The sequence below is a fragment of the Diuraphis noxia genome, unplaced genomic scaffold (assembly GCF_037042655.1).
Source record: "Diuraphis noxia isolate RWA-SAM2 unplaced genomic scaffold, SU_Dnox_SAM2 contig0001, whole genome shotgun sequence".
Lineage (NCBI taxonomy): Eukaryota > Metazoa > Arthropoda > Insecta > Hemiptera > Aphididae > Diuraphis > Diuraphis noxia.
The window spans coordinates 75,916,336-75,934,885 of record NW_028301711.1 but is presented as its reverse complement, the minus strand read 5'-3'; the positions used below and the strand labels follow the sequence as shown (position 1 = coordinate 75,934,885).

The 18,550-nt window shown below is 28.1% G+C and overlaps 1 protein-coding gene across 1 annotated transcript; it reads right to left on the bottom strand.

Moving 5' to 3' along the window:
• Positions 1 to 6: 6 nt before the first annotated feature.
• LOC149061722 (uncharacterized) lies at positions 7 to 1,567 on the bottom strand. Its single transcript, XM_089216506.1, has 3 exons — positions 645 to 1,567; positions 425 to 568; positions 7 to 360 (listed from the first exon to the last, which is right to left on the bottom strand). The coding sequence occupies exons 1-3, from the start codon at positions 1,359 to 1,361 to the stop codon at positions 34 to 36; spliced, it is 1,188 nt and encodes a 395-aa protein (XP_089072632.1). The 5' UTR covers positions 1,362 to 1,567; the 3' UTR covers positions 7 to 33.
• Positions 1,568 to 18,550: the final 16,983 nt, after the last annotated feature.

The window sequence follows — 18,550 nt, the reverse complement described above, 5'->3', positions numbered from 1 at the left end:
CATGAATTATTAAAATAAATATTAAAACAAATATTAAAATAAACTCCGTCTAACACCGCTTACTGGTGCTGGGTACTGGGCGAATGTTGGTTGATATGGTGTTGACGTACAAGTTGGATTGAAGTATGGTGTTGACGTACCGATTGGATTGAAGTAATCCGGACCGTCATTTACGTCGAATGATGGTGGACTTGCGGGTGATTGTGGTAGTCGACGCTTCACTCCACGTAATGGTGCTTCAGTGAGGTGATTGACGTGAGTTGAGGTTGGTGAATCAAATCGATTGAATAAATCAAACCCATCTCTTATGTTGATCCGTGGGCATGAGGGGGATTGCGAACCGTCAAAATGATCTAGCGGCTGGAAAATTAATTAAATATTAGATAAATATTTTTTTTTTTTTTAGTTAAAAACTATTTATTACCTTAGCTAGAATTTGATCCTCCGGCTTATCAAATGCGTCACGTATTGTACAGGAATCATCCTGTAAGCTGGTGATAATGGGTTTTGGTGGGCAGCTGGGTGACAGTATTACTGTCATTTCACAGTTTGGATCAGCATAACATGACTAAAATAAAAAATATTTTTTATTAAATATTTCTATGAATATAATATATATATATATATATTTTTTTTTTAATTACCTCTTGTGATTTTTGCGCCTTCCGATTTTCCCAATTTTCGGCCAACTGTGTAACAGCATATATCTGGATTTGCCTGGTAAGATTTGGAGCAGATTTCACGATCCTATCATCCCGATCGAGTTGCATGTTCTTAATGTACAATTTCCTTTCTTCAATATTTTTCGGTGGCGATTTTTCTCGAGAACATTTCTCTTCAAGGTACGCACCAAACTGATTAATTTGTTTTAAAATTAATGGGACTGTATATACATCTTTTCGAACGATGGCTTCAAAAATAGCATATTCTAAACGTTGCAGTTGAAGAAGATCTGTACGATTTAGAAGAACTCTGCATCCTTCTACATTTTTCGATTCCATCACTAATACATTTTCGCCACCATACACCATACTAGATAGTTTAAATATATCGGTTTCGAAAAATGTAAAACGCTTGTACCTTTGTGGTTGGTCCAATATGAACGAAAGGATATGACCCATAAAATCCAATATCTTCTTTAATAAGTCCGGTGTAATTCGAACATAACGCGATGGCGTTATTATAAGCAAAACGACTTTGAAATTATATGTCGGGTCAATACCAATTTGGATAAACTTGCGACTCACAAAATCAAGCGTGAAATTGGTTGCTTCAAGAAGTTCGGCGGGTGGTGCTGGAGGTACATATGTAAAATTTTTCTTCTTCCAAATATCAGCCATATTTGCGACTGGTCCATCCATACTTATTTTAAACACCGAAAAATAATTTTAAACACTGAAAACGATACGAACGTACGAACACTCGGGTGGATGCAGAGCGACTGAATTCATTTTATGGTATTAAACGTGAACATTGAATATTATTTGGTGGGGGAAACATCTTCCTGTCATTGCAGGTGTATTGCATGTCCGTTAACGTATACAATTGTCTGATTATAGAAGGACGAGTCACGCTCTCGATAATCCTTTGAAAAAAGCCGCCTCCATTTTTCGATAGACATAAAATATATTTTATATTATTGCGTATTACACTAAACTTATGTTATATTTGATACTATACATAATATTTAATTAAAATAAATATATTTACCTACTTAATTTAGTGAAAATAACGCTAAGTGGCCTAGTGGGTTAATGTTATAAGAGGGTGTCGATCAGTTATTTTATAGTTTTTTTCCCAGTCATATATGATAAGCGATAAATGATAACTGATAACATAATAAGTGATAATATATATCTCGCGCACGTGCGCGACCGGGCGGCGGTCAGGAGGGTCAGAAGGGTCAGAAGGGTCAGAAGGGTTGGCGGTCTGAACATACCAAATCATACTACTGTAAGGTTACACGCTACCACGATTAGTCTTGAGACGAGGTCTATTGTCAAGACGATAGTGTTTTTTATAAGTTATAGTATTATATTTAAAAAAAAAAAAATACGTACAAATATTCAAAAAGTAACCAATAAGAATTAATTATAAATGATTTTATAAATGTTTAAAAATGTATTATTTTTAATAAAATTGACATGGCTCTTATTCAGTCGATATTGAACTAAGAGCCATAGTTGATACATGAAAATTACTTTAAAAAAATATGCCTATCCGAATATGGTGTTAAAAATAGGTGTTGCTATTTAAAAAAAAAAGTTTTTACTGCGCATGCGCAGAACAAATACTCAAACAATTGTTTTTGTTAAGTTTGTAAGTTTGTAAAGTTTGTAAAAAAAAGATCGATTTATTCCAAAAAAATCCGACCAAGAAATTCAGTGTTCCCTAAATCGGTTAGGTTAGGTTAAAATATTTCAAGTCCGTCTTCCTACAAGATTGCGATAACATATTATAAATATATAACTACTTTAAAAATTTCGGGGGGGGGGGGGGGGGTGAACCCCTAAATCCCCCCCTGTATACGGGCCAAGATAAGGCACATATACATATTATATTTGTATACAAATTAATAAAAAGTGTGTAATATTGTACAGTGAATGATGCCCTCCTAGTGAAACAAGCAGTATCTCCAATAATTGAATTTTAGTGTTGGGAAAATGAGTTTTTCGATTTCTTTGTTTTTCACCATACAATCATTATTTTTACCCACTTTTTTTTATTAATTATTAGTCATAGGAATTCTTGATTTTTTGAAACATTTTTTTTTGAACTTAGATTATATCATGGTTTTTTTTTCATATTTAAGAAGATACTGCATTTGTATCTAGTATTATTGTGTATTAAAAGAAAAATAAACTTTAATAAATGCAGTATCACCATAAACAAACTTTTTATCATAAAAAGTACACATTTATATGAATTAATATTTAGAACTTTCTACCTATTAAAATATCATACTTGTACTAATAAATAAAATAAAATAATGTAAATTGCATTTAGTATGTTTAGGTATTTTAATGAATTTAAATATTCAAATTAAAATATATATATATAATATATAATATATCTATAAATATTAGTTAGGTTAATACAGCAAATACATGGTCATTTAGCTCAAAAAAATGCTTTTGATCAAAACGTTTGGTACATGGCGTGGTCACGACCATTCATTGATGAAAAATAAAGTGTACATACATCAAATCCGTTTTAGATAAGATTACTAGGAAAATATGCAGTATTTACATTGGATATACTGCTTTATTCTCTAAGACATGCTACATGCATGCACATACTGCGTTTATTTTTATTATATTTTAAAGATTTTGACTGAGATAAAGTTTTTTCATCGACATTAGTTTAAAATAATATTATAATAACTGATAGTTAGTAATAACATATTATGCCTATAAATCGTTCAGCACAAGTCAAAATATTTTGAAAATCATATGTACCTATCGACTAATATTGATTTTACCATAAAACAAAACCGATGCTACCGAAAACCTATTTTATGAAAAAATTCTAGATTTCCCGTTTTTCCTAGTTTTCCCTTAATTTTGATTTTTTTTTTTAATTTCATGACACTTAAAAATTCCTACCGAATGCATCAACTACCTAAATTCACATTCCATCGGAATAGATACTGAAGTTAAAAATCAAACCATTATTTCACTATATAGACGCAAATTTTAAAAAAAAAATACAAAGATTTTTTTCGATTTGAAAGGGAATCAGTGTTAACAAAAAAAAATTAAAATTAAAAACACACCTCATTGTAACATCAATAAATTTATCGCTCCGGTTAGAATCTAAAATCACTAAAATAAATAATAATATTAATATTAAATTATTATTTATTGGAAATAATTTTATTAAATATTTAAATAGTTGACTTTCTATATACATACAGGGTGATTTTTTTTATCATGAACCACTCATTATTTCAAAAAGTATCAACGTTTTTATTAAAAAATTATGTTTTTTAATATTTTTTACCCTTATAATTTTTTAAGCTTTTTACTTTTTTGAACGACAACCTAGAGTTTTAATTTCATATTCCAGAGCAGAATATTTTTCTAAGTATTTTGATACGTAAAAATCGAATTTTGTACGAGTAGTTTAGGAGTTATAAGTATTTAAAGTTTAGATTGGAAGAGTGGAGTGGTACGGGGTTAACCCGCAAAATGTTTTTCCACTAGTCCACTTCACTAAACTTTTAATACTTATAATTCATAAGCTACTCGTCCAAAATTCGATTTTTACGTATCAAAATACTCAGAAAAATACTCTGTTTTGGAATATGAAATTAAAACTCTAGGTTGTCCTTCAAAAAAGTAAAAAACTTAAAAAATTATAAGGATAAAAAATATTAAAAAACATAATTTTTTAATAAAAATTTTGTTTTTTAACATGAAACTTTGTAAAAAAATATTTTCAAAAACATTGATACTTTTTGAAATAATGAGTGGTTCATGATAAAAAAATCACCCTGTATACTTATGTATAGTTAATATAAATGTAAAAATAATTAAATTTTATGAACAGAATTTTTGAGAAAAAAATTTACGATAAAATTAAAAAAAAATTAAAAACTAATAACAAACTTTTATATTTAGTTAAATGAATACCAACACGTAAATATTGATTTCAAAACTGACAAGGGGTACAGAACTTCATAAAAAAAATGTAATAAAAATATATCCAAATAACATTATATTATAAGTATAATATACCCACCTATAATGTATTACAATCAATTTTATATACAGTCCCTATTTATTTATTGTATTATTGATATTACCTTAGTTATTAGTTATATCCTTTAATGTTAAAATTATGTAATTTATTGTAGCCAATGGCCCATAGCCTCCGAGGCATTAATAGGTAATAATAATAATAAAAAAAATAATACTTAGTACTGAAATGTAATATTGTTGGTGGTATAATATTATTTTTAAAACATTTGCATGAATATATTTTTTCCACTCAAATTAAATTCAGTTATGAATATAAAATAAAAATGAAACAGTAGTGAATTTTGTTAACATTTTATCAGCGCAATTTTGTTTTTTCTTTCTGGCTTATACGCGAAACATAGACAATACCTATGTTTTTACGCAAAATAGTTTTTTTTTTTATTCTTAGTAATTTTATGCATGATGTAGAATAATATTTTTAAGGGTTTGATCAATCGGTTTATCTAGTTAATGTCTCATCTTAAAATTATTAACTAACAATTTTATTTTTATTTTGAAAGTCAAGTATATTATACAAAGTTAAATAGTAATAAAATAAAAACAGTTTTATGCCAACCTCTCAAAAATATTATTCTCTTCCTCTATAATTTTCATATAGATGATCAACTCAAAGACTACTCAAGAATAATAAAAAAAACTATTTTAGGTGCATGTGTTTTATCATTATCATAGTTGCATCATTTAACTTGCATGCAGGTCTGAGAGAGAAGACAAATATTGAATTGATATCCTCATAAAACTACTGTATCCTAATTTAATCAAAACATTATTATTTTTGATTACAATTCATTTTATGGCCATCGCAGGGCGTAGAAAGGAGTAGGGGTATCATGGTGTAAGTTCTGTCTTACGTAGTTATTTTAATAGTATGTTATAAAGTCCATATGATGCATTAAAAAGACGTACGTTTCCCCAGCCCCCCACATATCACTTTTACCAAGTTTTCTTTTGCCAACATTCGTTTTCCGTGCGGGGGGCTGCGGAAACGTTTCCAGAGCCTCCAACCCATTAATTATTGACTTTTCACTAATTATCTGATGCCAACATTTAGTGCGTCATTAGTTTGTATTTGATTGACCACACTCAGATTTTTTTGATGTCGACACGCAGTTTTTAACAACAGTATTTATATAATATCAATATATTTATAAGTATATAATATACTTATTATATTGTTGAAATCTGATAAAAATTAATAACATTTTTATTTTTATAATATACCTACTGATTTGTGTTTATTTAATGTAATATATATTTATATTATATTATTCTCGTTATTGATATTATAATATGTTTAATATATAATTCACCACGCTTTTAGAACATTTGAAAGTGAATTTCGTGAATCATCTTATAATATAGTTCCTATTTTGCATATAATAAAAATATTTTGCATTGTTTATAATTACATTGACACCAAAAAATTACTTAACATTATAAATAATAAATACGTGTTTTAGGAAAAGCATCCAATAGGTGTTCAATTTTTGTGTACAAATACCTATACTATATCTATGGGCTAGTGAATTATGTGAACAAAAACTAGAAGTATATGAGTGTACTAACTTTCCTAATATCTTGAATACTTGAAAAAAAATTAAATATTTATATATAAAAGCTATAAAAAGAAGTTTGAATTTTAATCATCCATTACCCAGTATGATCAATTTTGCATTTATTTTACTGACGCCAAAATTACTTAGTGACCATAACATTTCTGTAATTGCATGTCTAAGTATACTAATATCTAAATTAAGTTGAATATGTTAATATACCTATTAACAATTGCAGTTTATAATATCCCCAGATTGTATTTTTAGAAATAATGAGCTATATGTAATATTATTATCTAAATGTTCAACTCAGATTTATTGATTTTACCATATTGTGTTTTTTTTTTTTTTTTTTTTTGTTACTGTCATCACGTTTTGGGGCAGTAAAAGTGCTTCGATTTTTGACTTCAATACCTCGTTCGATCATAAGAAAGTGAATATAGTTGGTACTTTGGGTGGGGGGGGGGGGGCAAAAGTAAAAAATTCTTAATACTTTTCTAAATAATCAAGAAAAACAAACTAAAAATTAAGGGAAAAACTGGAAATTTTACGCACAATCAGTTTTGTCACCTATAAGTATTTTCTATCCACCATAAAATTTTCGAAAAATGTCTACGTAAGTTGAACTATATATAGTCATATACAATTGTTGATTATTCTTAGTTTTTATTTAAATTAATATCGATAAAAATTTATATAATAGGAATAATTATCCAGAAAATTTAGGGGTTGATAATCTGAAAATATAAGGGATGATTTTCTGGAAAATATAAGGGATGATTTTCTGGAAATGTGGGGGATGATAATGAAGGAAATATAAGTGATGGTAATATGAAAATATAAGGGATGATTATCAGGAAATTTTCGGGATGATAATTCGGGAAATTTAGGGGTGATTATCCGGTTGATATAGGGGAAGATTATCCAAAAAATATAAGGGATGATTATCTGGAAAATATAAGGGATGATTTTCTGGGAAATGTAGGGGATGATAATCTGGGAAATATAGGGGACGATCATCCGGAAAATTTAGGGGATGATTATCCGAAAAATATAAGGGATGATTATCCAGAAAGTTTAGGGGATGATCTTCTGGAAAACTTAGAGAAAGATTATCCGGAAGATATAAGGGTTGATTATCCCGAAAAATTAAAGAAATACTATTATAGAATTATTATTTAAAGCTCACATTGATATCAACATTTAAAAATTTAGTACTCAAAAAAATAAAGTTAAATTGATATTTAAAAAAAAAAAATTGAAAAGGATTATCATTAAATTAATGTTTGGTTCTGAACGGAGTCATTTGAATTTATAATTATGTTTTTTTTTAAATGTTTTTTTTCTCAAATACATATATGTTACGGTAAAAGTACGAATACCGGTTAATCCTAGGTGTCGCCGACTACTGTTGGTAAAACCTAGGATACTCAACATCATTTGGTCAAACCCCAAATGATTTTTATAGTTCGGAATTTTAAAAACGAGATTTGGTAAATCTTAGGATAAACAATCAGTGTTAGTAAAAGTCCAAAAATTTTTACCAAATTTATTAATTATTAATTATTATTATTATTTAAGTTTATTAGGTAGGTACTACATCAATACCTATAATATATTAAATACACACATTTATATTATTGTTATACTTATATATTAAGACAACTAAACTGCGATCGGCTTTTTTCTTGATTATCAATTTATCATAATTATTATTATTTAAGTATTAACTTTGGGAATTTTCATTTCGACTTTCATATACATCATGAAAATTTCTGCAAAGTCTATTATTCACAGTGGTAAGGAGGGGGAGTGTTTCTAAGAAAACGTTTCCCCAGTCCCGTACATGTAAAATCAATTTTTCAGGGCATGCCGACATCAAAAGAACTCTGAGTTTGGTCAAACAAATACAAACAAATGACGTACTAAATGTTCGCATCAGAAAATTTTCGAAAAGCCTATAATTAACGGGGTGGGGGGCTATGGAAACGTTTCCGCAGCACCCCACATGGAAAACCGATTTTCCGAGGTGAACTGACATCAAACAAATTCTGAGTGTGGTCAAACAAATACAAACAAATGACGTACTAAATGTTGGCATCAGAAAATTTGTGTAATCAATAATTAACGGAGTGGGGGGCTATAGAAACGTTTCCGCAGCCCCCCATACGGAAAACCGATTTTCGAGGTGAACTGACATTAAACAAATTCTGAGTTTGGTCAAACAAATACAAACAAATGACGTACCTACTAAATGTTGACAAAAGAAAATTTGGTAAAAGTTATATGTGGGGGGTTTGGGAAACGTACGTATTAAAAAGCTTTTTATGATCGAGTACCTATATAATGTTATTTAAAAGTATAAAACTATATATCTAGTACCTATTATTAACTTTAAATTGTTGGTTTTATTTTGTATGATGCTAAACATTTTCACCATATTATCAAGTATTATACATGTATAATAATAATATTAAATAGGTCGGGTTTGAGCAGAGAATTACCTTCATTTTAATTGAATTATCCACCGACGGGAAATAGCCGTATATATATTTATATATACCTATGAGTAAGTATAGGTACAACGTGTTTTTTTATATCAAAACACCAAAAAGTTGGAAAGTAATTAACAATTAAATAAGATGTTCAGACTTGAGGAAATAGTATATTCACCTTGGATTTATTTGAATAATGCTACATATTATTACCACGAAAATGTCTCAATCGATGCTTAGCTAGTTAATTTGTAACTTACCGATAATTATTATGACAAACGTCAAATACCTATAAAAATGATTTATAAAATAATATATTATTATTATTTATTAATTCTTTCCCATTTTTCGATAGAAATATAGTTAGATACTTAAAGGTTAAACCAAATTATCACTATTAAACAAGATGAAAGCATGGAGCTAATCTAACATTATTGTACCTACCAGTAAACAAGAAACTTTTTGGCAGAAAAAGTAATTTTATTGTGCATGTTTGTTTTATAATATATTTAAATATTGATGAATTTTTAGTTTAGGATAGAAGTTCATTTTTAAAATGTATAAATATAATTTAAATTTAAATAATTGAAGAATTTATTTTACATAAATACCACCCTACATAGCAATTGGAATTGTACTCTAATGCTCATTTAAAGCTTACTTTTATACATGTTTAAAATATTTTAACTATAACTTAATAAGTGTCTAAAAACTTATTTCTAAGACAGCATAATTCAAATATTCTATTATTTGGAAAAAAATAATTTTAAATGAACTAATAATGGATCTTGTACTTATAAATGCAAATTTGATGAACATTTTTTAATGACAAATTAATAAAATATAATATACAGCGTGTATTATGTTAAAAAAAAATTAAATGTTTTCTATCTGCCATCAGGTTCCAAGACTTTGCGCTGTTTTCTTCGTGTTCGAATTTCTTGTTTTTTTAACAACAACCCCCGGCATAATATTAAAATTATGCTAATATAATATTTAGTTTTAAAATGACGAAAGTACAAAAGTAAGTGTGTCAAATAATTCTACATTTATGTAATTCACATAACCTTAATTATTTTCGTTAACTAACAATCAATTTATAATTTATTACAATCATATTCAAGACAAGTAATAGGTATTATGGTTTGATACAATTAGGGCCACGTTTAGGAGTGGGCACTAATCTACTGCATCTGTCCGGGGTACCAGTATTTTTGAGGCACCAACATTTTATGATTTGAAATTTGTTCACTTGTAAATTTTGAAAACATATAAAATTAAAATTATTTATATTACAGTAAAAATACCTATAGTATAATATAATATAATATAAAATACAATACTGTTCAAAATGTATACAACTCAATAATAATTTTGGTCGTAATTATAGCTATCCGAGATCGACTGATTGAGAATTATTAATATACATAATAACAGTATTTAAATCCTTTTAAAAAATCTGTTGTGATTCGATAGACATAAGTTATATACAACAATATTTTTTTATTACGTGCCTACTACAAATAAAGTATAATAATTAACACACTCAAAACACAACACATGATGCTAATATTATAATTAATTATTTCACTATTCGGCGCTATTGATTATTTAACTATTAGTATGTTTGTTTTATACATATTATTTTAATAAAATTATGACTGTAAAAAAAATGATGTGGAAATCAAAATCGTATACAAACTTTGTTAAAAGACAAAAAACAAATTATTTTATAAATACACGTCCTTATATTAAAAAAAAAAAAAAATAATAATAATATTAATTGCATATTTTTTATAGTATTAGTACATTTTATATTTATTATTATCCATGAAGAAACGAAATACCTAAATATGTAAAAAAATAACTTATATTATGATGAATTAAGAGCTTAAGTAGCATACACTCAAGAGGGTAGGGGGTTTTATAAAATTATTAAAAAATATTTTTAAAAACAGAACACACTAATGTAAAACTTATTTTTGCTTAAAACTTAAAATATTCATGAGGATCTATTTCCCATATTTCCCGCAGGAAGACTACCTACGGGGGCGTCAATTTCTTTTTGAGCTGAGGCACAAATATCTAAACGTACAGACTACAATCCTTAAGCTATAATTTTAAACAAGAAAAACTTTAGAACAATTTCTTTTTTCAATATCATAAGCATAATAACCATTATAATTTTAAATGGTTGTTATAGAGTGTAAAAATTACAATTCTATACCTAACAACTTTTAATAATAATACATTTATTTATGTTTATGCTATACAGAATTAAAAAGAAAAACTTTTATGAATTTATATCAAAGATAATTTGAACATTGCGTAATTTTTACGTATTTAGTAAAAATTTGAATTTTAAATGCTTATAAAAAAAATATGTGACTTTATATTTCTTTTATTTTTCAACTGCTATTGTAAAAATATGTTAGGAGCCTTGAATTAAATTTTCAAATCTTAGAACTAAAAAGAAAATTATTTATGAATTTCTATCTAAGATAATTTGAATATTGCCGTAATTTTTACGTATTAAGTCAATATTTGAACTTCAAATGCTAATAAAAAAAATTGTGCATATGTATTTTTATAATTTTTTAATTACTATAAGAATAACTTATGAGAAACTTTGTATTCAATTTTCAAGTGTTTTGATAGGGCCAAAAGATTTTATCAACCCTTCAAAAAAATTATTCAGAAAAATTGAAAATTTCAGTTATAAATATCTCAAAAAAAGTCAAAATATTTTTAAAATTGAATCATGTAAAGAAAATGACAATCTAAATAACTGATTAAATTTTCACGTATCTACAACTTATACTTTTTGAATAATAACAAATATTTAAAATAGTTTCAGGATAAATCGTAATAGTAACGCTATTTCGTAAAAATTTAAAATTCAATCGCACCTCAAATTTTTCCTATAATGACGTTTCAAGATTTTTCTATAGATACTTGAAGGAAATCTTATGGAAAACTTAGTGTTGTATTTTTAATTCTTAGTTATAAACACAAAATATTTAATGATTTTTCAACTTCAAAATTACTTGCAAATTTTTGCGTTTTCGACAGATTAAAAATTTGAACTATAAACGCTTATAAACAAAAATTGTGACTATGTAATCTTATAATTTTTTAATCACTATAGGAATAACTTATGACACACTCTGTATTAAATTTTCAAGTATTTTGATAGGGCCAAAAAATTTTTATTAACACTTCAAAAAAAAAATTTCTGAAAAATTTAAAATTTCAGTTGTCTATAAATATTTCAAAAAAAGTCAAAATAATTTGAAAATTAAATCATATAAAGAAAATGCCAATCTTAATAACTGGTAAAATTTTCATGTGTCTACGACTTATACTTTTTGAATAATAACAAAATATTTAAATTCGTATGAGGATAAATCGTTATCGTTACGCTATTTCGAAAAAATTTAAAATTCAAACGCACTTAAAATTTTTCATATAATGAAGCTTTGAGATTTATCTATAGCTATTTGAAGGAAAACTTAGTGTTGTATTTTTTAATTCTTAGTTATAAACACAAAAAATTTTATGATTTTTCAACTTCAAAATTACTTGCAATATTTGCATTTTCGACAGATTTCGTAAAAATTTGAACTATAGGTAAACGCTTATAAAAAAAATTGTGACTAACGATTTTTAATTTTTTTTAGCGTAACATAAACTAGTTTACGGCGGCAGTATGGTCGGTGTAGTATGTGTCAATGCTCTAACCGAATTGGCCAAGAGTCATTGATACTACGGGGAAGGAAAATCGAATACGGCGCGAACGATAAGCCAACTAGCCGAGCGGTACCAGATAGCTAACCATAGAGCCCAGCGTATCTGGCACGCTAACTTTGTGAGCTGTACCGTTATAAGAATTATTACGGCACTACTAGATAGCGCATGGCCTACTAGCTGAACAATATGATACCTATCTCTAACTTATTAGCCAAGAGCGTTTATATTGTTAGCTTGGTAAGCTGCGACTGTGTGAGGTTGTTGGTGGTCGGTCACTCGCTGTCTTATATTACCTTGTTTGCTACTCTGATATGAGTAGCGGTGTGTTTTGGCCGGTGCCGAATTACTAGGTTTTTTAAATATGTGTTTTTGATACTAGATAATTTCTATACAGTTAGTATTCTTGTCTATTACTACATGTTAGTATTTAGTTATTGTTCTTTGATATTCTTAAACTATAATGTACTAAAATGATCATTTTGTGAGCCTGGGTAAATACCGAGCGTGCGTAGGACGCTCTCTAGTGTTGCTAACATTAAGAACATGGATAGTTGTCATCTGGGGTGGCCGCTATGCGTCGCGTCGTGAATGTAATGAACTCGTGTTCGTTACACCTTAGACAAAAGTGGGAAGGAGTATTAATTAATAATTATCTGACTCAAACTGATCAATATTTTGTTCAAACGAAGCAACAATTTGATTGACATTTTCTGTATAAACATCTGTAGTTGAATTTTCACATATAGTTTATCAACTACAGAAAAATATATAAATTATTTGTTAAAAAATAATATTAATAAATGAACAAAGTTAACATAATAAATTTAAATATGAAATACACAGTAGGTACATAATTCAAAGGTATCTTTACAATTAAAAATAATAATAGTTAATAGGTACTTAATTATGTGTTTAGGACATTGGTCACTCAGAAATCATATTTCATGTAGCAAACCTACTTTAAAACACATATTAATAGATAATTATATTAAGTAGGTAGGTAAACTATAGTTACCTATTTAATATTTTAATTCAATTTTACTTAAAATATATTATGTCAATTCTTAATTACTAACTGTTTTTACCTACTAACCTTGAGCTAAAACTAGTACTCTTCTTCTACTTTTTTGGTAAATTCGGCCCTTAGGACCATCCCGACATACATCCTTGCCTCCAATTTTCTCTATCCGTTCCCTGTATCCTCCAGTCTAGCCCTCCTCCTAACGTTTCCACATCATTTCTACTTCATCTTCCTATCTCAGACGTGGTCTTCCCAACGGTCTTTTCGCAGTAGGGTTCTCATCTAATACTATGGATATGAGTGGGTTTTGGCTACGCCAAGCATGCTCAGCCCATAGCAATCTTTTGTTCTTAATTATTTCGAGTATATTGGGTTTATGGAAGAGCGTTTCTAATTCATCATTTTTTCTTATTCTCCAATCGCCGCTTAGCATATCTTTAACTGTTCCAAAAATCTTTCATAGTATCTTTCTTTCCAGAACTAAGAGTTTTCTTTCATAACTTTTCCTTAATGGCCATGTCTCAGCTCCATAGGTAATTACAGTTTGTATTAATGTGATGTATAGTTGTACTTTTAAGTCTTTTGAAAGTGATATTGATCCCAGTAATTTTGCAAGACCATAGAGGTATTTATTTCCTGATTGAATTCTTGCTGCTATTTCTATTTCAATTTAATTAATCTCTGATAGTACAGACCCTAGGTACTTAAATTGTTTTGTTCTTTTAAAATTCCAGTTGTTGATGTTGAGCATTGGATATAATCCCATGGTGTCTCGTCTTCCTACCACCATGTATTCCGTTTTATCTTCATTAATGTGAAGCCCAACTTTCTGTGCTGCTTTCTCCAGCTGATTTAAAAGATATTTTAGTCCGTTTTCTGATTACTCCATGATCATCAGATCATCTGCATAAGCCAGCAGTCCTATGGACGATTCCTAGATTATTATTTTTGAATGTTAAGTGATTGGTCCAATATTCATATTTGAGGAAATATCATAATACAGTTCGTTTAATATTATTATCAGTCCAAATTTGTTGATTTATTATTATTAGTGTTAACAACCTATTAGTCTATACATATTACTCAAATTAAACACAGGACAGTCAACGCTTGTATTTTTTTCAACAAAATAATATTATTATAGGACCCTAGTTGCTTTGGTTATCAGATGTGTGACAACCCGAGTTTTTAGTAACGAATTCTTTATCCAAATACACGTGTTACAAACTTACCTTTTCCCCCTTACAATAGCTTTACCAAAGTGTTGCCGAACTTTAAGACAAAAAGATTTAATATATATATTTTCTTTTTTCATTATTAACACCTAATAGGTGCCTTTTCGTAATAATTATATGTACATAAAATATCAATAAAGGTAAATCAAAATGGTTTTGTAAATCATTATTGGATGGACTATAATGAACTTTATAGAGAAATAAATTTGTCAATATTTTATCAAATTATTTTTTTATTATGTCTTATTAAGAGAAGTATTGTTGAATTATTAATTATTTTCAAAACTTGTGTCAAATTAGTTTTATACCGTAACAACATTTTAGTTCAAAGGACTAAATTGAAATGTTGCTAATGTCCCTCCCATACTAAAGCAAATTGATTTGTAGACATTTTTTTTCATAAAACATAGTGCGTAATTTATTTGAACTTGTAGACTTACTGTAACACATTGTGTGACCACCTTTGGTATTTGTTGCCTAAAATAAACGTTTGAAAATATTTTTTACATTAATTTTTATTGCGTATATGGTAAATCTAACATCGAGGAGGATGATATTACATAAAAATTTACAATTAATCTAAATGAAAACAAATAACGATTATTGCACCTACTTTCTGAATTGCAATGCTATAGTTAATGACTAGGTATAATAATTACTATAAATAATTTATTTTTTCATAACATAGCATAAAAGCTAACTTATGAATACTCTATTCAACTTCGTATTACCTATTGATGGTAGTGATTTAGGAGATAGATAGTTATCTATCAATATCAATAATTATTCAATTGTTTAGTTTTATTAAATATCATATAGTTCTTAAACACTGTAATTAAATAAAAAATATTTATCTAATTTTTAATTACAACCATTATTTTTCATAAATAATTATTAAACTAACCACCCCAAATATATTTATTAAATTAGCTGGAAAACGCTATTACACATATTATATAGGAAAATGATCTAGTTAAATAAAATATATACAACAAATATCAACTATTAACCAATTCGTTATGTCAAAAAAATTAAAAATAATAATAATTTTATCTAAACTATTTTAAGTAGTTACGAAGTTAATACGGCATTTTTTATTTTATTAAACTAAAAACTAAGTAACTCTAAACGACAACTGACTACAGGCCAACTGCTCCCCCGTGATTCTTGAGGAACAACCACAAGTGCACAAATAATCGTAAAACTTTTATAATAGCGTGAAAGAAAATTATAATCGATGGCAGCAGTGAATGCGCTCTCTACCATTAAACAAAAAGAAAGGGTGGGTATGTACTATGTAATAATGTTATCTGTACAGTGGCGATATTGTGGGTAATTCTAATTAAAGAAAACGGGAAAGTTGGCCGGATAGATTTTATTTGAAATAAACTTTGTTTTTGTAATAATCGTGCGCAGTCGTTGGGGTTGGAGAAGAAGTTGCGTATATTCTTTTCCGATAAGTATTTTGCAATGAGTATCGTATTTTGTGAATTTTTGTAGATGAGAATGATTTTGGGCTCAGTAATTGTGTGACACAAATATACGTCTATACATAAATTAGTACATATTATCTATACCATGAAATTCTAGATTAGAGTGTGATAGGGACATGAGGAGGGGCACAATAACGCTAAGGGCTCATTTAGTCGTCACTTCGGTAGTCTAAATTTTTCCCAATCTTTGTGTACACTATTTTAAAGATTATATTTTTTCGTCATAGATTCAAAGCGTTTTGAGAAATATTTTGGTTTTATGACCGTTATTATTATTCTGTTAACTTTTTTTTTTGTTCGTATGTAACATCTTTGTGTTTAGAAAGTCATTATAATATGTAAATGGCGGTTTAAAAATGATTTTTCTATAGAATATTATAGTGCAACGAATACCAAAAAATACAGCGCTGGTCATTTTTTTTTTTTTTTAATTAGGTATATTTAAAAATTGAATTAGTGGTAACTAATAAAATACCTATATTAAAGATGAATTAATGAAAAAAAGACTTATCAAATTAGAAAACGATAATACTTGATGATGAGCTCCGAAATGAACATAACGTTACAATGATAAAGGACAAGACATCGTAAATGCGTTTGACATAGATATTAGAACATTGTACTATTGCACATCACGTTTTGATAAATATTCTTCCCTCTTACTTGTTGTCTTTTTTTTTTTAATGATCAAAATACATCCACAACTAGGTCATTATTAAAAGAATTTTTTTTTGTTACATTTTAAGTATTTACATTTTTTACATTAAATTAAATTGTATTACAATTCTGTTTTTTTTTTAAGAATAAAATTAAGTTTTTTACATCCTGTGTTTTTGGTCCAAGTACTTGACAGATTTGTTCAGAGATGTGAAATTGATTTCGATACTGGTTGTATTTTTGACATTCAGTGATGATGTGGTTGACGGTTAAAAGTACGCTGCATGAGTCACATAGTGAAGGATCGTCTTTACTCATCAAATAGCTGTGTTAAGTGTGTGTGAAATTCGTAGGCAGTTTATTATGGTTTCATCTTTTCTATTAAGTTAAGGATTTTTCCATGGGTTTATATTATTTTTTATTTTGTTGAGTTTGGTGTTGAGTTTTCGTCAGTGAGAGTGCCATTTATTATTTAAGTGTAGGTTAATTTCGTTCTTTGCATCTGCAAATGTGATGGAATTTATGGTTGCAGTTGATGTAGATACAATTGCATTATGAGCTTCTTGGTCAGCCATTTCATTTCCGGGAATGCCTATGTGACCCGGGATCCATGTACATCCATGTACAAAAAGGATATGTTTATTTTTTTTCCTGCAAGAAAAGTTTCTTCTTGGATGAGCTTTGTGATATCTAGTTGGTTTCGTATATTTGTGATGCCGATTAAATTTGCTGAGTGAGTTGCTAAATGCTAAGTATTATAAATTTGGTTTGGTGGTTTGCGTATTCTGTGTGTGAAGATATTTTACGGCTTTGTATATTGCCATCGCTTCTGCTGTAAATATTGATGCTTGAGGTGAAACTTTGTATGATCTTGTTTGATCGTTTATTATCATTGCGAGCCGGACTCCGTCATTAGTTTTGGATGCTTCAGTGTATATGTGTACGCTGTTTGGATGTTCTTGCAAAATGTTTTTATGTATGGAAGGCATTGTGTTTTCTCTTTTGAATTCAGTTAGAGTAAGGTTAACATTGAATGTTGTGTTCCATGGGGGAAAATTATATGGTTTTCTTTCTATAATATTGTTTATTTTTATATTATCTTATTCGGCTTCTTGTATATAATATGCATTTATTACTTTGATGGCTGAGTTATTAATATTTCTTTTGGTTCTGGCACAATACCTATAGACTATAGTAGAAGTAATTTTTCTCTTCTAGCGTTTGGTGAAATTTCATTAGCAATGTTTTTAATACTCTCAATTGGGCTGGATTTTAATCCCCCTATTGAAAGTCTTATTGCAGTATTTAGTTAAGTTTGAACCATATTTAAGTGTTTATTTTCGGCATTTTTTTTATAATATAGAACCATAGTCTGTTTTAGATCAAATTAATGCTTTATAGATCATTAAAATAGATGATCTGTCACCTCCCCACGATATGTGAACAATTATTTTGATTATATTGAGTTTTTGAGATATCGAGTTATGGATATTTTTTAGATGAGGTAACCAATTTAGTTTGGAGTCGAATGTTATTCCTAGAATTTTAATTTTATTATGGTGAGGTATAACTATGTTATCTAG

Excerpts from the sequence above, each read along its gene's own strand:
- LOC149061722 (XM_089216506.1), bottom strand. The coding sequence starts at position 1,361 with ATGGATGGACCAGTCGCAAATATGGCTGATATTTGGAAGAAGAAAAAT. Across the intron at positions 569-644 it reads AGGCGCAAAAATCACAAGAG|TCATGTTATGCTGATCCAAA; the intron begins GTAATTAAAAAA and ends TTTTTATTTTAG. Across the intron at positions 361-424 it reads AGGATCAAATTCTAGCTAAG|CCGCTAGATCATTTTGACGG; the intron begins GTAATAAATAGT and ends TTAATTTTCCAG.